The 22,200-nt window shown below is 47.6% G+C and overlaps 1 protein-coding gene across 2 annotated transcripts in view; it reads left to right on the top strand.

The window, feature by feature from the left end:
• LOC137358602 (activin receptor type-1B-like) overlaps positions 1–20,139 on the top strand; it is a 62,035-nt gene extending 41,896 nt beyond the window's left edge. For both annotated transcript variants that reach the window (XM_068024654.1, XM_068024653.1), the window contains 7 exons: positions 255–503; positions 1,948–2,178; positions 3,232–3,399; positions 10,517–10,673; positions 11,997–12,121; positions 13,906–14,036; positions 15,271–20,139. In XM_068024654.1, coding sequence (XP_067880755.1) covers positions 255–503; positions 1,948–2,178; positions 3,232–3,399; positions 10,517–10,673; positions 11,997–12,121; positions 13,906–14,036; positions 15,271–15,396 — 1,187 coding nt within the window. In that variant the 3' untranslated portion in view covers positions 15,397–20,139. The remainder of the gene's footprint in view (positions 1–254; positions 504–1,947; positions 2,179–3,231; positions 3,400–10,516; positions 10,674–11,996; positions 12,122–13,905; positions 14,037–15,270) is intronic.
• Positions 20,140–22,200: the final 2,061 nt, after the last annotated feature.

Genomic DNA, 22,200 nt, shown 5'->3' with positions numbered 1-22,200 from the left:
AAATGGCCTCGGGATAGGCCTGTAGGAGACTGGCAGCAGACTTCACATGTAAATATGGGAGAGTGACTCGATGGGAGGTTATGTTGGTATCATTCTCCCAGGAGTCAGACCTTGATAAGTGACGATATGAGTGCCTACTGTTGCCTTGGTCAAGGTTAGGGAGGGAGATGTCCCACTTGAAGTTTAGAAACTTTTTTTTTTTTTAAACGTGGAAAATTTGATCTAATTAACAGACTTCTTGCTTTCCCCACCAGGTCCTAAAGGCAATGCATTTGATGGTTGGGGTCCTGTGGAACTGGCGGCTGTGATCGCTGGGCCGGTGTTCCTGCTGTGCGTCGTGCTGATGGTGACCGTGTTCCTGTGCCATTACCATCACCAGCGAGCCTACCATGACCGCAACCAGCTGGACATGGAGGAGCCGTCCTGTGACCATATGTACATCTCCGAGGGCAAGTCGTTGAAGGACCTCATGTTTGATATGACGACCTCTGGCTCTGGATCTGGTAGGGCTCATGAGTGAAGGGGGTTGGGTTGGGTGGGGGTGTTGCAGGGGTCGGTGGTTCTATGGAGAGTAACCTGAGGGAACAAGGGTGAAGAGAAACTGATGAAGTAACTTAACAGCAAATGCCACTGGTGAGTGGCAATCAGTCTCTTCGTCTCTGCTCCCTGTGCTATCTTAGCAATGAACGCCAAGACCAATTTTGTAATGATGTTGTTGGTGCGCCCCCCCCCCCCCCCCCCCCACCCAGCTAAGATGAGTTCAAGGAGCACGGGTAAGGATCAGTCTTGGGTCATCACAGTTTAGTCCAGCACCGAGCAGCACAGAGGATCAAGCCTGGTAGCTCATGGATGCAACTGGTTATGATGTCTTTGTGGAGCAGCCAAGTTTAACGGGCGTTTGAATGTGGCTGCTGCCTAGTGGCCCTGGATATGCTGCTGTGATTGTCTGATGGCCCGGCGTGCGAAAGGAAAAGCCCATTGGTGCTCGCCCTGTCTGAGAGAGTGTACCCTCCTCGGCCTGTAGAAATGTTATCTCTCGTAAGAAGATGGAAAATGGAGGGAGCGCAAGACTTGTGACCAAAACAAACTTCTGCTCCCCTGTTTCTGGAGTGACAGTCGGGAGTTGGGGGCTCCACTCGATCAATTCCCCTCTCGATTCCTCAGATTCCCCGGGATTAGGACATTCCCTTCCATTTGCATTATCAGTTCGGTTCACTGGAGTACAACTTCCATATACAACAAACCTTGCTGTTCTTTTCCGCCCCCTCCCCCCACTTTGCCTACTCCCACCTCTCCTGAAGGTGCTGACTATACAGTAAGTCCTGCAGTCCCTCAGTCAAATGGTCCTCCTTTGCCTGTGAGCCTAGATGGTAAATGACAGGTGATACAGCAATGAGGAGCCCCCATGGCTGTCAATGATGCTCTGTCTGTAGGGGCACAGGGTGGTGATCTGCAGCAGAAATAGGAGCTAATTTTTTGAGGGAGTGCAGCGCTGTTTTGGGGCTGCCGTCTTTCAGGAAAATGTTAAACCGAGACCCTGACTGGGGTAAAAGATCCTGAGGCATTATCTCGAAGAAGGACGGGGGAGTTATCCCCTGTGTTCTGGCCAATATTTATCCCTCCACTAGTAGCACGGATGGGAAAAGCAGATCATCTTGTCATTCCTGCTCATGGGACCTAGCTGTGGACGTTTTTGGCAAAGAATAGGGGCGTTTTCCCAGTGCCCAGTACTGCCAAAAGTAAACCAGTTGTTGGTCCTGTTGCTGTTTGGAAAGAGGTCACTGGTGGCGAGAAACTTAGTCTGTTTGCTTGGCCAACAACCAAGGCCCTTCAGTAGTAATTCACGTGCGGTACTTTTGTGATGTTTTGCCCGGCTTAATACGATACAATTGTTACCGTCGTCCACTTTGCATGGCGATGGATGTGTAACGCTTCTTCTCCCTGTAGGCTTGCCCCTATTCGTGCAGAGGACCATCGCGAGGACCATTGTCCTTCAAGAAATAATTGGCAAAGGACGCTTCGGCGAAGTGTGGCGTGGGAAATGGAGGGGTGGCGACATAGCCGTCAAGATATTCTCTTCCCGGGAAGAGCGCTCGTGGTTTAGGGAAGCCGAGATCTACCAGACGGTCATGTTGCGGCATGAGAATATTTTGGGGTTCATCGCAGCAGACAATAAAGGTATGGTGGCCCTTTTCTTTGTTTTACTTGGCATGGTCGGTTTGGTTTAGTTCGGGTCGGGCCTGTGCCCTGGGGTCTCAGGTTGGCACTCCTGAAGCCCGCAGCCCGATGGGAGAGTCAGGGCCTGGCGCAGAGCGATACAGTAGACTGGCTGCCTCCTGTGCTGTAAACGTCCCACTGGTTGATATTCCTACCACAAGTGAGAGAGTAGCCGATCTAGGGATCTGCAGCAGAGCCATTGCATTCCTGCTGTAATTCAGTGCCTTCCTGTTCTTGAGGTGCCACTTTGCGACGGCAATTCTTGGCGAGGGGAGGGGAACCCAGTCCATTTGTTCAATGGATTCAGCCAGTCTTTCAGCAGAATTTTACAAATAACACTATTCCAATATGGTCCAACTATGTATATTTAAACAGACGACAACAATAACTTGCATTTATGTCGTGTCTTTAATGCAGTGAAACATCCCAAGTCGTTCCACAGGAATGTTACTGGACAGAATTTGGGACCAAACTGCATAGAGGTTTGAGCACAGGTGACCACAAGCTTGGTCAAACAAGTACATTTTAAAGGGGAAGTGAGATGTTTTTTTTCGGGACGACACTCCACAGCTTGGGGCCTAGGCTGCTGACGGTACGGCCGCCAATTGTGAGCCAATGAAAAATTGGGGAGGCACAAGAATCCAGAATGAGAGGAACACGGCAATGGGTTTCCGGGTCTGTTAGACACCCAGCTGACGAATCTTGTTTTGACAAGGAGGCCCAGGACATGAGGGAGAAAGGAATAGAAGGATATGCAGGTTGGGTTAGATGAGGTAGGGTGGGAGAACACTCATGTGGAGCAGAAGCACTGGCATGGATCAGTTGAGCCAAACAACCTGTTTCTGTGCTGCAAAATTCCATGACTGTGGCCTGAAATGCTTTTTAAATTGGGAGTTTTGCATCTGATGGTAATGCCCACTACGAACATATGAATTAGGAGCAGGAGTAGGCCTGCCCTTTTATTGAGTTTTGTCGCTTTCATTTTAACCTTTATCCATTTCCGCCTCACTCTAGATAATGGGACGTGGACGCAGCTGTGGCTAGTGTCTGACTATCACGAACACGGCTCCCTCTTTGATTACCTGAACAGGTATACAGTGACCGTCGAAGGCTTGATCAAGCTGGCACTCTCGGCAGTCAGTGGGTTGGCACACCTGCACATGGAGATCGTGGGCACTCAGGGTAAGGCCAGTGATGCGGTTTCCTCCTCTTTCAGCAACTAGTGCGCCTAGCTTGCAATTGCTAGGCAACAAGCATGTCGGTTCTGGGGGGGTTATGCGTGTGTGCGTGTCTTGGGCGTGTATGTGTCTTTCAGCTCAGTGCGACGCATTCTGTGCTCGGGGTGAGACATGTGAAATAAGAATAGTAAATACTGGAAATGTGTTCCGGCCTACCACTGATGGCTGCTTTTAGATTGACCCCATTTTAATTCTGATTCGTTGAGGCAAATGTTTATATACTTAATCTGACATCTTTTGTACTGGTGGCAGAATCATCGTCCTCGTGACCAACTGGAACCCTGGGATGGGTGTAGGCCTGTGAAGGTGCCATTGGATTAAGGGCGTGGGGCTCAGACAGCTGAAGCCACAGCACCAATGTTGGGTTAAGACAAGTGGGCGATGCATGGGTGGTCAGATTTGGAAGAGTGCAGAGTTGGGGATTGTTGTAGGGACTGGAGGGTCTTGGAGCTCGGGAAGGATGAGTCTGCAGAGGGATTTGAACAGGAGAATGAGAATTCTAAAATTGAGGCAATGCCAGACTGGGAGCCAATGCAGGCCAGCAAGCACAATGCTGATGAGCGCATGGGATTTGGTGCTAATTTGGATGTGGGCAGCAGAGTTTTGGTTGACCTCCAGTTTATGGAAGGTAGAATGCAGGAGGCTGGTCAGGAGAACATTGGAATAGTCACATTTAGAGGTAACAAAGGCATGAATGAGGTTTGCAGCAGCAGTTGGGTTGAGGCAGGAGTGGAGACGGGTGATGTTATGGAGGTGGAAGTAGGCGGTCTTGGTGACAGAGATGTGTGATCAGAAGTTTAATTGCGGGTTAAAAGGAATACTCAGATTGTGAAGTGTCTGGTTCAGCCTCAGACAGTGGCCAGGGAACAAGATGGAGTCAGTAGCAAGGGAATGCAGTTTGTGATGGGGATCGCAGACGATGGCTTCAGTTTTGTCGATGTTTAATTGGAGGAAATTTTGTTTCCAACAGACAAGCACTGTGATGAATCACAGTGGAGGGGTCAAGAGAGATAGTGCTGAGGCAGAGCTGGGTGTCATCTGTGCACATGTGAAACCTGATTCTGTGCGTTTGGATAATGTCACTGAGGGACAGCACATAGATAAGAAATGGGAGGGGCCAAGTATAGATCATGGGGGACACCAGAGGTAACGGAAGCCATTGCAACTGATTCTCTGGCTCCGATTAGATAGATAGGATTGGAACCAGGTGAGAGCAGTTCGACCCAGCTGGACGACAGTGGAGAGGCCTGGGAGGAGGATGGTGTGGTCAACCGTGTCAAAGGCTGCAGACAGGTCGAGAAGGACAAGGAGGGAAAGTTTACCACTTTCGCATAGTCACGTGTGACTTCGATAAGGGCCTTTTCAGTGCTATTGGAGGGAATAGAACATGGAGTTGCAGGAAAGATGTGCATGGATGTTGGAGGCGACAACACAATTCAAGGACTTCGGAGAAGGAAGGGAGGTTGGAGACGGGGAGTTTGTAAGGACAGAGAGGTTGAAGGATGTTTTTTTTTTTGAGAAGGTGTGATATGGACAGTACCTGAGGAGAGAGAGCAATATTACCTATCTTGGAGGAAGGTTGGGGGGGTGTGGTGAGGGCAGGGGGTGGTGCCCAGCAGGGAATGCCAGCTCCTGACCCACAACCTCAAGGGAGGATGGCTGACCCAGAACTCGCTCTCCCAAAACAGGATCCGAGAACAAGTGCAAACGGAAAAGCATCATCCACTCCTTCCATGTAATCAGCTGCAGGTAGCACCCTCGCCTGAGTCAGGTAGGTTGTGGGTTCAAATCCGCTCCAGAGACTTCAGCGCATAATCTAGATTGACACTCCCATGTGGTACTGAGGGAGTGCTGCACTGTTGAAAGTGCTGTCTTTCACTTGATGTTAAATTAAGGCCCCAGCTGCCCTCTGGGTGGACGTAATAGATCCCATGTCATTATTCCAAGAAGAGCAGGGGGAGTTCTCCCTAGTGTCCTGGCCAAAATTTATCCCTCAACCGACATCCCTAAAACAGATTATCTGGTCATTATCGCATTGATAAATCTACCTCTCCATGTAAACTCCCCAACCCATCTTCACAGCCACCCCCTTGACCTTGCCATCTTGCAGGGTCTCACTACTCCCACCGTTTCCATCCCAGATAAGGCCATCTCTGATCACTTCCTTGTATCGATCCTTCTCCACCCACATCCCCCTTCCACACCCCAACCCTATCTCTTTCTGTATCCATCCCTGGGAAAAAAAAAAAATCCCTCAACTCAATTATACAACCGCACTTTCAAAATCACGACTGTCTAGCCTTTGGCCCTCCGTTCACCCCAACATTTCTGCAGCTGCCAATCTGCTCAACTGCACCCTCACCTCCACCTTTGATGCCCTGGTACCCAATAAAAAGATCAGTCTCTCTCACCCTGGCCATTCCCCCGGTACGGTCCTCATCGCCACTCCCTTAAATCCTAGGGACGCAGACTTGAAAGGATATGGTGGACAACTGGTTTATCCATCCACTGCCAGATCTGGCTGGACCACTTAAAACATTATCAGGTCCTGCTCTCGTCTGCTAAAACTGCTCACTATTCCAGGATCACCCTGGAATGCAAAGATAAACCCCGGCTTCTTTTCTCTCCTGCAAACTATCTGATTAAACTCCTCTCCCCTGTCCCCTCCACCCTCACCTCCAATAATAAGTGTGAGGAGTTCATGGACTTCTTTATTACTAAGATCGAGACCATCCAATCAGCTGCCTCTGCCACATCCCTCCCTTCCACTAGCCCATTGGGCCAAACTTCCTCTAAAGCCCCCTCATCCATGTCTTTGTTGCCTCTAGACTTGACTATTCCAACACACATTGGCTGGTCTCCCACATTCTACCCTCTGTAAACTTGAGGTCATCCAAATCTCTGCTGCCCATATTCTAACTTGCACTAAGTCCCATTAACCATCACCCCTGTGCTCGCTGATCTACATTGGCTCCCAGTTGAGCAACATCTTGATTTTTTTTTTTTCTTAAATTCTCATCCTTGTTTTCAAATCCCTCCATGGCCTCGCCCCTCCCTATCTCTGTAATCTCCTCCAGCCCTACAACCTTCCAAGATATCTGCACTCCTCTAATTCTGGCCTCTTGGCCATCCCCGATTTTAATCACTCCACCACTGGCAGCTGTATCTTCAGCTGCCTGGGCCCTAAGCTCTGGGTTATCAGGGGCCTGGTCTGTGGTATCATATCTGAACTGAGAGACAGGTTAGCCGCCTCTATACTCGCCCGGGAAGTGACATTTCTCTCGAGCTAGCTCGCTCCCTCCCTCTGCTGTGCAAATCGCTGATGATGAGTCACAGGAAAATGAACCCTTTCTGAGAAGGGGACCTGTCCAGCAGATGCTGATCCAAGTGAGGCCACAGGAAAAGGCCAATACGCTCCAAAAGAAAAACCATTCCAGCCCAGATTGTGGTGGTTAACAAACCAGCCCGATGAGCAATGATTTGCGCACATATTTAATATTTCCAGTAAAGTTCTCTTGTCCACTCCCTTCCTCCTTTGCAGGAATGCGATTGCACAACAGGAAACATTAAAGTTGTTCAGCTTCTTTACTCCCGGGTGGTTAGAATGTGGAGCTTGCTACACAGGAAGTAGTTGAATAACATTGATGCATTTAAGGGAACTCTGGAGGGAGGAAGGAATAGGCGATAATGCTAATAGGGCTGAAATGAAAAGGGGTTCATGTACAGAATAAACATTGGCACAGACCTGTTGGACTGAATGGCCTGTTACTGCACCAAATATGTGGAGTCCCACAACGATGTCGTCATGCTGCACGCACATGCAGAAACCTGTTGCCTTCCGTCAACTTAAACTTATCCAAAACTCTGCTGCCCGTGTCCTAACTCGCACCAAGTCCCGTTCCTCTACCACTCCTGTGCTCGCTGACCTACATTGGCTCCCGGTCAAGCAACGTTTTGTTTTTAAAATTCTCATCCTCGTTTTCAAATCCCTCCCATGGCCTCGCCCCTCCCTATCTCTGTAATCTCCTCCAACCTCACAACCCTCTGAGATATCTGCGCTCATCCAATTCTGGCCTCTTGAGCATCTCTGATTTTAGTTGCTCCACCATTGGTGGCCGTGCCTTCAGTTGCCTCGGCCCTAAGCTTTGGAATTCCTTCCTACACGTCTCTGCCTCTCCACCTCCCTTCAGTTACCTGACTGAATATCTCCTTATGTGGCTTGCTGTGGAATTTTATCTGATAACCACAACCACAGAGATATTTTTATGAGTCCCTATATTCCTGATTGTTGTCGTTCGAAAGTCTGGTTGAGAGCAGTGGGAAATTGATAGGACAACAGTCTCTTGCAACAAGGTAAAAGCCCTATCGTTACTGTGTTCCACGGGCACCAGACAAATGGGAGGTTACAATGTGGGTGTGGTGCAACAATGTAGCAAGCTTTAGAAGAATACCTTTCCAAACCATTCAGCACCATTCAATGCTGATCTGCAACTTGACTCCATAAACCTACCTTTGCCCCGTATCCCAAAAATCTGTCAATCGCAGATTTAAAATTAACAATTGATCGAAGCATAAGTTGCCATTTTGTGGAAGAGTTCCAAACTTCTACCTGTCTGTGTGTGGAAGTGTTTCCTAAATTCATTCCAGAAAGGTCTGGCTCTAATTTGTAGATGATATCCCTAAGTCCTGGACTCTTCAATCAGATATGGTTTACAGCTAGCTGAGAGATCAGGTCACCCAATGTCAAGTGTCACTGATTTGGTTGGAGGAAGGAAAAGGAGAGAACTTGCAGTTTTTTATTGCATCATTCACTCCCTCTGGACTGTTGCAAGGTAGGAAATCGGCAGCCAATTTGCACCCAGCAACATCCCCTAATCAGCAATGTGACGGAGACCCCAAGCAAGACCCCTGCTCGGAGGGCATCAGCAGCCGGAGAAAGGGGTGCTAGCATAAGCTAAGAGGGGGTGGGTTGGGATGGACAGAGGGAGGGTGCGGGGATGAGTCGCTCGGGTTGCTCCAAGGTTCAATTGGAGAAGGATGTAGAAGAAGGTTATTGATTTAGAGGGGAAACATTGCCCTTGAGAAGGTGGTGGTGAGCTGCCTTCTTGAACTGCTGCAGTCCATGTGGGGTAGGTACACCCACAGTGCTGTTAGGGAGGGAGTCCCAGGATTTTGACCCAGCAACAGTGAAGGGACGGCGATATAGTTCCAAGTCAAGATGGTGTGTGGCTTGGAGGGGAACTTGCAGGTGGTGGTGTTCCCATGCATCTGCTGCCTTTGTCCTTTCTAGGTGGTAGAGATCGCAGGTTTGGAAGGTGCTGTCGAAAGATGGGTGGCGAGTTACTGCAGTGCATCTTGTAGATGGTACACACTGCTGCCACTGTGCGTCGGTGGAGGGAGTGAATGTTGAAGGTGGTTAATGGGGTGTCGATCAAGCGGGCTGCTTTGTCCTGGATGGTGTTGAGCTTCTTGAGTGTTGGAACTGTGCTCGTCCAGGCAACTTGTGCCTTGTAGATGGTGGACAGGCATCGGGGAGTCGGGAGATGAGTTACTCGCCGCAGAATTCCCACCTCTGACCTGCTCTTGTAGTCACAGCATTTATGTGACTGGCCCAGTTCAGTTTCTGGTCACTGATTTGTGTGAAGGACTCATTGACTGTCTGCATGCAGACAGTCAAAACTCCCCAGGATGGTGTTTAAGTATTGCATGAGTGGAGAACGATGAAACCTTCTCTATCAACAGCAGGTAGCACATGGGAAGGGTGAATGGTGTACTGTAGAACATCAGTAAACCAACCGATTCCCACGGGGCTTTATGTCCCTCCCCCACCCCTACCCTTCACCTGGAGGCAGCCAATAATCATTAATGGTCACTTTGTCAGCAGATCCTGAAGCTGCTATATCCTTTTTCCACACAGGATGTGCTGTTAATGCATTTGCTGTTTAATCACGACAAAAGCCATTTTTAAAGCTTGCCTTTGTTTGTCCACGTAGGCAGGCAGTGTCCCATCAACTGGTGTCAAAAGATTTAGTGCTGAAGGCAGATGTCTGATATTCCTTAGGAGCCAGTCTGTTGGCTTTGAAACTCTCTGTTTATAGCCAATGAGTGGGTGTTTCTCACAGCTTGTGGCAAGAGAGCTTTTTTTTTGAATAGCGCTCCTCACAGTTCGACAGGGAAGGAGAGAAAAGCTGGATAGGTAGGGGGAGCCGAAGGAATAGTTAGAACAGCAGCCTGCATTTATGTAGCGCCGTTTAATAATTAAAATATTGCAAGGTGCTTCACAGGAGTGGTTATCGGACAAAATTGGACAGTGGCCCACAGAAGCATTATAAAACAAAATTTGATTATGACAGATGACCAAGAGATTGATCAAAGAGGTAGGTTTGAAGGAACCTGTTAAAGGAGGAGAGAGCGAGGCGGAGAGGTTTAGGGAGGGAATTCGGAATTTGGGGCCTTGGCAGCTGAAGGCATGGCTGCCAGTGGTGGAGTGATTTCCAATCTGCTGTGCAAGAAGCTATAATTGGTGGAGTCAGTTTTAAGGGTCCTTTTTAAAGAGGTGTGGTGAGGCAGGGGGAATTTTGGAAGGGGGTTCCAGAGGATGGAGATACGACGGCAGAGAGGAAACAATGGAAGCCTATGTTGATGATGATGGGCGTAAATTATCTGAGCTTTCTCTTTCTGATACTTCCCACGAGCGGCAATCGTGTTGGCGGGGCTGCTCAACCTTGGAGTACATTCGAATGAAACCTGATCCTGTCGTCCTCTGGGAGGTGAAATGAGGAGAGGGAAGGAGGCAGTGAATAAATTACTCCAGTTGCAATGGATAGTGAGAGTGATCTGGACCATGCATTAAATGGAGGCCTCCCTGGTCACTGTGCCTCAGTGCCATAGTATGTAGCATATTTAGCCACTGGGCCATGTGGAGGTGGGGCGGGGAGAAATCCCTATTCCAATTTCTTTTCTCCTTTCCTCCTCTCCCTCCTTTCCATTAGGTCTCGGTTAATTTTGTGTGCTTTCTGTAGTTCAAAGCCTGATCCCATATTCCCTTTGTGTCTTTGCAGGCAAGCCTGGGATTGCCCATCGAGACTTGAAGTCCAAAAATATCTTGGTAAAGAAGAATGGCACGTGTGCAATTGCTGACCTGGGCCTGGCTGTCAGGCATGACTCGCTGACTGATACCATTGACATTGCCCCCAATCAGAGAGTGGGCACAAAACGGTACCAATTGTTCTTTTCCCTCCATTTGTGACCTTTTGCCCTCTGTAAGGAATAGCAGCGCCTCACCACCTTCCCCATATTAAATTCCAGTACATCAGTTTAAGTAGGCAGGATAAAACCTTTTACTGGTGGCATAAACTGCATTTAGCGACGCAAGTTGCCATGGCAACTCCTGTGCATGCCAAACCTGTAGGCCCAACGCCACTGGTTGGTGAGCAGAGGCTAAGGCGGGCAAGTCATCCCTAGTGGCTCGTCTGCGACCTTAACCTGTTTTTTTGCATTGTGCAAGTGCAGCTGACATTACACGCACTGATCTCTGGCAGAAGTGGCGACTTGCTGTTTCTGGGGCCTTGTCGCTCAATTTCTTGGCGTTGCCTGATGGCGGAGAATGACCAGAGTGTGGTAACGTAAAGTGGATGCCACTGTGCCGGGAGACCGATTTGTTGTCTTATTTGTTCTGCTGAGAATGGGAGAGGCAATGTAAAGACCCCATCCGTTAGCATTCGGAAAGCCCCGAGATTCACTTTTTCCGTGTGCACCCATAGCTGGGGAACTTGAGCACAAGCCCTGAAGGTGAGGGGCAGTGTACTGATGTGGATTGTCTGTAGGGGGCCCTGAGTGAATTTAAACTATCAGCTCAGGTGATTTGAATGCAGCCAGGGTTGTGGAGATGAAAGCACTCCTGTTGAGAGTGGGATTTTGTGCTGAGCGCTCAGAGTAGGCTGTTCTGTAGCTGCCTAAAGGTTACAACCCCCTGTTGAACTTTAACCCTTTTTTTGAGAACCATTTCCCTAAAGAGATATTTTTAATATTGTTAATCGCAAGGGAAAAGAGATGGGGTTGGATTTGATGATTGTTTGCAACTAAATGGAGTTAAATTTGTGTTGAACTTTGGTTGGACTACACTTTGGAGTCCTGTGAACAGTTCTTGCCTCTATATTATAGAAAGGATACAGAGGCACTGGAGAGGGTGCAATAATAATGATTTACTAGAATGATACCGGAACTGAGAAGGGAAAGGCTGAACAGGCTGGGGCTCTTTTCTCCATCAAAGAGAAGGCTGAGGAGTGACAGGAGAGATTATAGTTATGAAGGAGTTTGATGGGGGTAAGATGTAAAGGTGATGTTTCCACTTATGGGTGAGACCAGACTCTGGTCCAGTTACCTGATATTTGTGCTGTCCTCCCTGTGAACCTTATTGCTATTCAGACACGTTTTGAAGGTCAAGAACGATCTGTTTTATTTTTATATTTGCTTTTTGTCTGGTTTTATTTTGTGATTCTGCCCTTTCATTAACAATCTGTCTCCGTTTTCTCTTTGAAGTTACATGGCCCCTGAAGTACTGGACGAGACGATCAATATGCAACACTTCGATTCCTTCAAGTGTGCTGACATTTACGCCCTAGGGCTGGTGTACTGGGAGATAGCTCGACGATGCTCCGCAGGAGGTACTGAGCTGTTGCTAGAAGTTGCTGTTGCTCCGAACTTGTCCTTGTGTTGTGATGCAGGAGATGTGTGGCCCTCTTGACCGTGTATTTGCACTGCAGGTTTGGTGTCTGTGTGAAGACGTCTCAGTTTTGCACCAGTTTCGAGCTTCATTGTCAACCAGGTGTGAAGGCCTAAACTCACTCTTTAAAGCATAGCGACAGGAGGAGGCCATTCAGCCCCTCGAGCCTGTTCCGCCGTTCAGTTAGATTACAGCTGATCTGTATCTTAACTCCATCTACGTGCCTTGGTTCTGTTGCCCTCAATACCCTTACCCAACTAAAATCTATCAAAGCGGTGTGAGATTCCTCTTCCTTCTACATTTTCCAGGAAGTCTCCTTTTCGTTCAGTTGGGCTCTGACCCTTGGTCCGGGCGACAATTATGCCATAGTTGTTGCCCGGCGCAGTGGTTAGCACTGCAGCCTCACAGCTCCAGGGACCCGGGTTCGATTCCGGGTACTGCCTGTGTGGAGTTTGCAAGTTCTCCCTGTGTCTGCGTGGGTTTTCTCCGGCTGCTCCGGTTTCCTCCCACAAGCCAAAAGACTTGCAGGTTGATAGGTAAATTGGCCATTATAAATTGTCACTAGTATAGGTAGGTGGTAGGGAAATATAGGGACAGGTGGGGATGTTTGGTAGGAATGTGGGATTAGTGTAGGATTGGTATAAATGGGTGGTTGATCGGCACAGACTCGGTGGGCCGAAGGGCCTGTTTCAGTGCTGTATCTCTAATCTAATAACCATAGCGTCGTGTGTTTAGCATAAGCATTTTGCTCAAATGTGACAGTTGGGGTGTGAATGTGCCCTGAATCGTTAACTCCATTTGCAGCAGTCACTGAGATCTGGAGCTCTGTCACTTGCCTGGCACTGCCATGTTTTGCCATGGTAACCTGTGTCGACCCATGACGTTTCCTTTCCAGTCTCGGTGCCTGGCACTACCATGTTTCAGCGTGCTGACCTGGGTTGACCCATGGGATGATGTGCTAGTGTTTCATGTTTCCCTCTGTTTTACTGTAACTCATGCTGGGGTTAAGGCTTGGGAGATAAATCTCAAGGATGATGCTGCAAGCAAACCCAGGAGGAAAAATCATCAGGGCATTTAAAATAAAAAGTTTATTTTTCATTTTCTTTGAACATTTTAATTGATTATAAAAATATTGGCAGTGGGGGTGGAAAAGGCTATTTCACTTAACAGTCATGATTAATTCAATTGGGCGGCAGTGTGTGTGTGTGTTCCCTTCCGCGGGAAGGCAGTGCGTCTGGAGGATGAGCCAATGGCAGGATTATGGGGGAAGGGTGGTTTTTAAGGTGGGTGGTCATGTGATGAAACCTCCAGGAATACGGTCAGCCAGATTTGGCAACCCAAGCTGATGTGGAGATGATTCACAAGATGTGATGCGCATGTCTCACCAACAGTACATTTTTAGTAAGATAGAGATAAAGGTGAGACAGTAATTCTCTCTCTTGGATTTATGGCTCTTCCTTTACTGAAGATGGGAACACTTGTTGCATTACAGTTCCACAGGTGGCGGTTCTCCATGTGTGAATTTAGATATAGTGAGGGGGAGACCACCCCCTCTATCCCCCGCCCCACCTCTCCTCCCGGGAGGATTGTACTCCTTTTTTTAAGGAAGCATGAAGTCTTCTTAATTCATCCTTCAAGTTCTTTTGAGATGGAGAACTGTTCCAAATGGTTTCTTTTTAGAATTTAACAGTTTCTTATATGGTTGACTTTTTTTTTTCTCTCTAGGAGCCCATGAGGATTATCAGCTGCCATACTTTGACCTTGTGCCCTCTGACCCCTCCATAGAGGAAATGAGGAAGGTTGTTTGTGAACAGAACCTGAGGCCAAATGTTCCCAATGTTTGGCATACTAGTGAGGTAAGGCTGTGTGCTGGAGTATCCATTAGAAACTTTACTTTCTGTTTCAGAAGGTTCTGTCATCCTAAAGGCCTTAGTTGCTGGGAAGGAGCGTGTGTCCTTTTGGCATTGGGTGGGTGGTGGCCACTTGAGGCCCAAGTCCCTTTCACCAATGAGCTATGAGTTATTGCTCCTGTCACTGTGGTGCACCACTCCAGAGAGTGGTCCTTAACATAGGATCATAGAAAATAGGAGCAGGAGTTGGCTATTCGGCCCATCGAGCCTGCTGTGCCATTCATGATCATCTACCTCTATGCCATTTTTCCCCACTATCCCCATATCCCTTGATGATAGTATTCAGATATCTATCGATTTCTGTCTTGAACATGCTCAATGATTGAGCTTCCACAGCCCTCTGGGATAGAGAATTCCACAGATTCACCACCCTCTGAGTAAAGAAATTCCTCCTCATCTCAGTCTTAAATGGCCTGTCCCTTATTCTGATACTGTGTCCCCTGGTTCTAGACTCACCAACCAGAGGAAACATCCTATCCACATCTACCCTGTCAAGCCCTGTAAGAATTTTGTAAGTTTCAATGAGATCACCTCTCATTCTTCAAATCTCTAGAGAATACAGGCCCAGTTTCCTCTATCTCTCCTCATAAGACAACCCCAATTAACGGAGTAATATAACAATAGTGCTTATGTGCAACACTGAAGGGTGTGCTGCACTGTTGGAGGTGCCATCTTTCAGATGAGATGTTAAAACGAGGCCCTGTCTGCCCCCTCAGGTTGAATGTAAAAGATCCCATGGCCACTATTGGAAGATAAGCAGGGGAGTTCTCCCCAGTGCCCCGGCTAACATTTACCCCTCAACCGACATCACAAAACAAAAGAAATTATCTTGTCATTTATCTGAGTACTGTTTGTGGGAGCTTGCTATGCACAGATTGACTGCCGGGTTTCCCTACATTACAGCAGTGACTACAGTGCAAAAAGTACTTCATTAGTGGCTGTAAGGTGCTTTGGAGCTCCGCACCTTTGCAGCCAGACTGGAAGCTGATCTGGAACTAGACGAATCCAGGTGGGATTTAGATGGCTCTTCCCCCTGTCAAGGGACCTCATCCGGGAGGCCTGGAGGGAAAGGGGATCAGACGTGGTGGGCTTCTGTTAGGCTGTGGAAGCGGGAGGGCCTTCTCTGTTCTTGTTTGTGATGACGTCTCCTTGCTTTTGTCCACCTTGTCTTTCAAACCAGGCGTTACGAGTCATGACCAAGATCATGAGGGAGTGCTGGTATGCCAACAGAGCAGCCAGGTTGACTGCTCTTCGCATCAAGAAAGCGTTGTCGCAGCTGAGCATCCAGGAGGACGTGAAGATCTAAGAGAGAAGCAGGGAAGCATGGCACTGTGGAATCGAACCTACACCACCTGCCACTGTGGCTGCAGAGCAACGTCTACCTCACTATATAAAGAGCCAATCCTGCTGAAGTGTTGACTAGAAGAATATCCTGTTTTATTTGGGGGTGGGGGGAGGGAGGGAGGTGGGGGAGGTTTAAGGAAAGGAGAAGCAAACGAAGACACTAAGTATTAGGAGCTTATTATGAATCAAATTTTGATAGGAAACTGGTAATCTTAACGAGGACGGGACAAAATGGCGTCCTAGCGACGGTGAAGGACAGAACTGCTCGTGACTTTTATAAAAAAAAATGGCATCTGCATGTTTTGTTTTTGAGCGGACAATGAAAATATTTGGCTTGTTTTGAAATTGCATTGTGCTCCTTAAACAGTGGGTGCCCTCGAGTTGTGTTTTATTTTCAAATTTTGTTCTAGCAATTCCCTTTTTAATGCCTTTTAAGGTGCATGTAAGAAATGGGAGAAGATGCTTCTCTGTTTTTATTGTGTAAAAGTGGTGATTTCGCCAGGTAGGAGGGACAAGAGAAGTGATTTATTGAAGCTCAGCTCTTGGATCCCTTGTCTTATACAGGTTTTCAGATTATTGCCTGAGACAGGTTAAATCTTAGCAAAAAAAAAATTTTTAATCTTCAGTGCAGTATGGCTGACTGACCTAGCTGTTTCATTGACAATGCATCCTTGTGTTTTTAATGTTGGGTCACCTGGGATCACCCGTCCAACAGCACCCCACATAAAATTGGAGTCCGCTACCAATGCGTTAGGGCCTTTGGGGGACACTCCCAACATGGGTGAGAGGGGGAGCCTTGCAAGGGAGCAAAATTAATCTGTGGAACTGTTTCTTTTTGGAAGAATTTCAGGGGTGCTAAAATGTGAGGAACCCCCTTCACATTGCTTGGCTTTGAGGGCGGTTGTGTGAAATGTTCGTACTTTTGTCCACATAGCTGAGAGAAACACCCAGCAGCATCATTGTGGATTGCGGTTTTTCCAAAATGTCGGCTGTGTTTGGAGAGAGCTACCAAAATAACGAGGCTGAATTCACAGAGCTGGCCCTGGCTGTGAAGGGGGACCAGACTGAGGTGATGAATTAAAAGCTTCAAACTGAGAACTGCTTTGCAGTATTGACGGAATTGCGTTTTCTTCCCCCTGTTGTTTCTTGGTGCCAAAATGCTAAATGGGTCCAGTAACAGCCCTGGGCAAATTAGGGAGGTGGAGTCGTTTTGGAGAATGTTGGGACGTTGGTCCTATTCCATGGGTTTGGGCAGTGAACACTTGCTATTTTTCTTTCGAGCTTGTGGTGATCCAGTAATCTTCTGGCCTCGGACCAGAAATCTGGGATTCCCGTTGGATTAAAGATGCCCGCACTAAGGAACCCCATTTGGAGGAGCTGTTGAGGACCAGATGTCACAGTACTTGCTTTCTGCACCTGAGACCTCCTGCATTCCTCCTGAGTTCTATGCAGCTTGGCAGTGAAGTGTGCTGGTGACACCTAGTGGTATTGTCTGTACTGCAGTACGGACATCAGAGAAAGCTGATGCATCTCAGAACACCACACAGCACTCTGAGCCTTGATCCTGTTCTTGGATTTCTTAAAGAAAGATGGTGTATGTTTTTTGTCTCTGCTATTCTGCCCCCAGACGCCCCCCCTCCCTCAAATTGTCACTGAGCCAGTTTTTTGTAACTGACCCAACAACATTCTTCTGAAACTTTTGATGGTATTAACTGGCTGCTCTTTTTTTTTTAAACATGCAGTATTTGAGGGGGGAGTCGGGGAGGGGAAAGGCTGCTGGTTCGACTTCAGCTGGCGGCAATTGCAAAACCCAGCATGTGAATGGGAGAATGTACTGTCTAGGGATTTGTTTTTTGGACTGTTTTCTCTTTTACACCCCCCCCCCCAGCGTGACCTGTTTGAATCACTCCAGATTTGAAGTGTTTAATGTACATTTATGAGAAAGTAGCTGCACAGATGGCTGTGCCAACAGTGTGGGCAGTCGCCAGGTATGGGCATAAGAGGTGTTTGAGCCGCTGGCACCTATGAATGCTGGTGGTGGGGGGGGGGGGGGTGCGGCCTATTCCACTGGCCGCCTCCTTCAGCATCACGTTCAAGTGCCCATAGGTTATTTGCACATTTTCATCATCTGTTCTCTTTTACTGGTCCTGTTTCTACTCTGAGAGAAGACGATCTTCACTCTGTGAAGACCAGGGATTGAACCAGAGACCTGATTGATCTGTAACACAGTGCATTTGCTGACTGAACCACAACCTGGGTTTTAAAAAAAAAAACACACCTGCCTCAGTTCTCCGGTTGCAAGTGTCACTGGGCTTTTCAGTTGTCGGCCATCTTGGAGACACTTCAGAATGAAACACGGGGGTTCGGTCACTCTTGATTTGCTTTTGAATTATGGGTTAAAGGGTTTATTGTCTGACCAGCACAGCCTTTGAGTGAGCTTGGGGCCTCCACTTAGGGCATCATTGGCATACTGAGGCCTTTCTGGACTGGCCTCATTCCCAAACCAAACCAATCTCTGGGTGGTGAAGCTAAATCTTCAGTCATACATCTTTCTATCGTTACCTGGGAAACGGTGATAAGTGTGTCACCTTTTTACAATAGGGGTTCTCTGCTTTATCAAGCACTTGCTGTGATGATATAACCATAGTAAAAAGGCTGGCAGACATTTTACCATGGCAACTGTGCCCCTTCAATCACTTTCAACCTTCTGTGCAGATGGTACGGTGACCTCCTGCTGAACATGGCCTGGCACTGAATGCCCACTTGATTTGGCACTGAATGCCAAAGTAGATTGGCATGTACTGCACGTGGGAATCTGTTTCTCATTTTACTCAAAACTACTGAGTCCCCCATCCCTTTTTTAAAAAATAATTTACCTCACGGTATGCAAATAGAAATCGTTACAATTGTAAATACTTTTGTTTTGATGTGAAACTTGATATTCTAGAGCTTGTATTTTGACTTTGACATGCTAGGTAAGTTTAAGACTACTGCTGTTGTATAAACAAATTGCTCCATCTTTGAATATTTTTGTATGGGGCCTCTGCTATTGTGGCTGGTGACGGTATTTGTAAATCTGTTTCTTCATGCTGCTAATACGATTTCAAATGCTGCACGGCCTCGAAAAGGGCCTACTGCACGATCAACTGGCTGAAATCTTGCTGGGTAAGGTTACCAGTGGACAGGCAAGCTGGCATGGAACCAACTGCCTGGTTTCCACCAGTGGTTTTCGATTTCGGTTGGTGGGGTGGGGTTCTTCTTGAGATACTAATGCACTCCCAGAGGGGCAATTCCCCCCCCAACCCCACCCCTTGCCATCCTACACACTCCAGAGGGTCAACAACCATCCAAACTTCCAAAAGGCCATGTGCCAACGTTTTAGAAGCAAGCTAACACTGAGCACATCCTCATCTCTGATGACAGACTGGAGGAGTGTTCTTTTTGTTTATTGGCTGCTGCCATGCTGGACTGCAGTGCATGCTGGGCTCCAGAGAAGCCATATTGGAAGGGTTAAGTTGCTTTTCTTAAAGTCACAACCTGCTTGTATTATCCAGAAGGAATAGTTGACATGGATAGAAAATGGAGTGCAAATGTGTTCTGAGTGCCTCCGACAGACATCATCGCGAACATGCACTGGCTTGCATGCATTTGCATCAAATGTTGACACAAATGCATCTCGCTTCAGTTCTTTGTTTATTTCTTGGGCTTCAGGGGGTTGGGCATGGTGGGGGGAGGAGCAAGGAGCTGTTGGATACATCTCGCCCATGTCTGATTCTGTCTTTACCCAACGTGCAACACATACAACATGAGTCACTGGATAGAGATCAGGAAAGGTAGCTCAGGCCTCCTCTTCCACCACTCGCCCACCTCAGTCTGTCCATTTGTAGCAACCTTACCACCTCTTTGCTCGAGTTCTGCTCACTCATCATAGATTAAACCAAGCCAGGCTCAGTTTATCTGGCTGGTCCAAATGCCAGCCTAGCCATGGGGCATTGGGAAATAAAGAACTCTATTTCCATTGCACGTTTCATGACCTTAACATGCCCCAAAGTGCATTACAGCCACTAAAGAACTTTTGAAGTGTAATCACTGCTCTAATGGTGGAAGCGTGGCAGCTAATTTGTGCACAGCAAGCTCCCACAAACGCCAATGAGCCCAATGCCCAATTGAACTGTTTTACTGATAGTTGAGGGATAAATATTGGCCAGGACATCAACCAGCTCCCCAACTCCTTTTTGAAATTGGGCCATGGGATTATTTACGCCCACCCGAGAGAGTAGACGGGGCCTCTGTTTCACGTCTCGACTGAAAGATGGCACTTCCAACAGTGCAGCACTCCCTCTAGTGCTGCACTGGGACTACAAACTGAGATTATGGACTTGAGCAATACTCATACAGTCGCCTTGTAATAAACAGCAACCAGGCAAGCTTACTCAAGACTATCCTTTGTTAGGACCTCAAAGCAATGCTAATCAAAGCCTTCCAATCAATGCTGCTCTGATCAACCTTTACTGTTGCTGGTAGCCTGGCTCGATAGCAGTAACATGGTCGGTCATCAATATACCAAACTCAACAAGGTTTCGGCCTATCCCACTGTGTATTTGAACTAACTGGAGTGTGTTTTAACTGATATATTGCATTCTTCCCAGTTTGCGATCAGACTTGTGTGTACATATTGGAAAAATAAAGATAAATTTTTCATTTGCGTTGGCTTTTTTTTTGTTGAAGCAACTGTGTTGTAGAATTGTAGAATCTTGCACCACTGAAGGCCATTTGGCCTGTTGAGCCTGTCCTGGCTCTGTGAAAGAGCTACCTAATTAATCCCAAGCCTCTGTATAATAATCAATTCATCTTCACTGGGTTCTGGCTCCCTGGGGTTAGAAATGGCTGGTTATACAGCCTAGGTGAAGGCTAATCTGTGACATTGCTGTAGCCGTTTTTTTTCATGTAAGCCTAAGCTGAGCAGGGCTGGATGTCTATTCATTCCCTTGGACGATGTCCAATCCTAGCCTAGCATCTTCATGTGCACAACTTAGGCTGTTGCATGCTGACCAAGGGCAGGAACCTAACTGCCTTGATGTTTCCCCAACCCAGGGCTGCTTGAGTTCAAGTGGAACACTTTTTCTGGTTATTTACTGAAGATTAATGACCATTCCTCCCATCACTTTTTGGGCAGCAATTTGATAAAATGGCTGCCTCCCAGCATCCTTTACTCATGCTCAACATAGCAACATTTCATTGGCTAAAGGCCCCCTCGACATAAAAAATATATAAAAGGGGCCTGGGGTATAAAGGTCACCTTAAAAAAAACAAAAAAAAACATTTCATTGGCGTACCTACCCCACCTATACAATAACTGCCCTTGCAATCCCTCGCAGGTGTCCTTTTGAACTTCATGGAGCTTGAACCCACTGTGTTGTGAAACATGAGCTAAAGAATAGGCCGATTGTAGCTGTATCTGGTCTCAGCAACTTCTCACATCTCGGCTCGAGTGTTTCTCACTAAGCAAGTTTTTTTCAATAGATGGGAACTCAATACTAATTATTTCTGTTGCCCAGATCAATAGGAAATGGTACACAACTCCTGTGCCTGTCTGATAGGTTGTTTATGACGTTAGAGTTGAGAGAATGGCCTTTATTGTTTTACAGCCAGGCTCTGTGAAAGAATATTTAATCAACAAGCCATAGCATGCCATCAAATATCTCTGCAGACCGGTGAGCAGGTCTGTGCTATAAAATGTAATATCGCCAGCCAGAATTGGTTGTTCACACTCCCTACAGCCACACAAGTTAAAAGGAGAAAGGAAAACTAAGTCAGGTTCTGCTCCGCGAGCTTGCATTGAGCTGTATTGGAACACTGCTTGAGGCTGAGGCCAGAAAGGTCAATGTGAGAACAAGGTGGAGAATTAAAATGACAGGCAACCGGAAGCTCGGGGTCATGCTTGCTGACTGAAAGGAGGGGTTCTGCAAAGCAGTCATCCAATGGAGTGCAGACCATATTGTGAGCAGTGAAATTGAAAGAAGTACACATAAATCACTGTTTCAGCTGGAAGGAGTGTTTGGGACCTTGGGCGGAGAGATAAAATAGCAGGTGTTGTATCTCCTGCACTTGCATGGAAAGGTACCGAGGGAAGGGCACAGGGTCTTGTGGGGGGGGGTCGACTGGGATGTTGCGCAGGGAATGGTTCCCTCAGAATGCTGAGAGGGGAGGGGAAGATGCGTTTGGTGGTTGCATCACGCGGAAGGTGGCAGAAATGGCGGAGGATGATCCGTTGAATACGGAGGCTGGTGGAGTGGAAGGTGAGGACTAGGGTGAAGATGGGTGATGTTACAGGTTGGAAGTAGGCGTCTTGGTGATGTCTGTGTTGGCAGATTGCTTGTGCGACATCCAGTCTTGGATGAGTTGCAATTTCCGCCAGCTAAACATTGGAAAGATCTTCGACCTTCACCACAGACTCAATCGCCTTGATACTGATTCCTTCCCCCCCGCTCCAAATACTATCCAAGGCTGAACCAGACTGTTCAAAGCCTCTGCCTCCGATTCGACCTTGAACTGAAACCCTCATCCGTGTCTCTGTCACCTCCAGACTAGACTATTCCAATACGCTCCTGGCTGGTTTCCTATCGGAGATGAGCTTCCAAATCCATAAACTCTCCCCTCGGAAGATCGCCTACCTCCAACCTATAACATCGCCCACCTCCGTCCCTCCCTCAGTCCCTCTGCTGCTGAAACCCTCATCCGTGCCTTTGTCACTCCCAAACTGGAT

This window comes from Heterodontus francisci, chromosome X, assembly GCF_036365525.1.
Source record: "Heterodontus francisci isolate sHetFra1 chromosome X, sHetFra1.hap1, whole genome shotgun sequence".
In the NCBI taxonomy this organism is placed as follows: Eukaryota; Metazoa; Chordata; class Chondrichthyes; order Heterodontiformes; family Heterodontidae; genus Heterodontus; species Heterodontus francisci.
The sequence above is the reverse complement of the archived record's forward strand: the minus strand, read 5'-3'. Positions and strand labels throughout refer to the sequence as shown.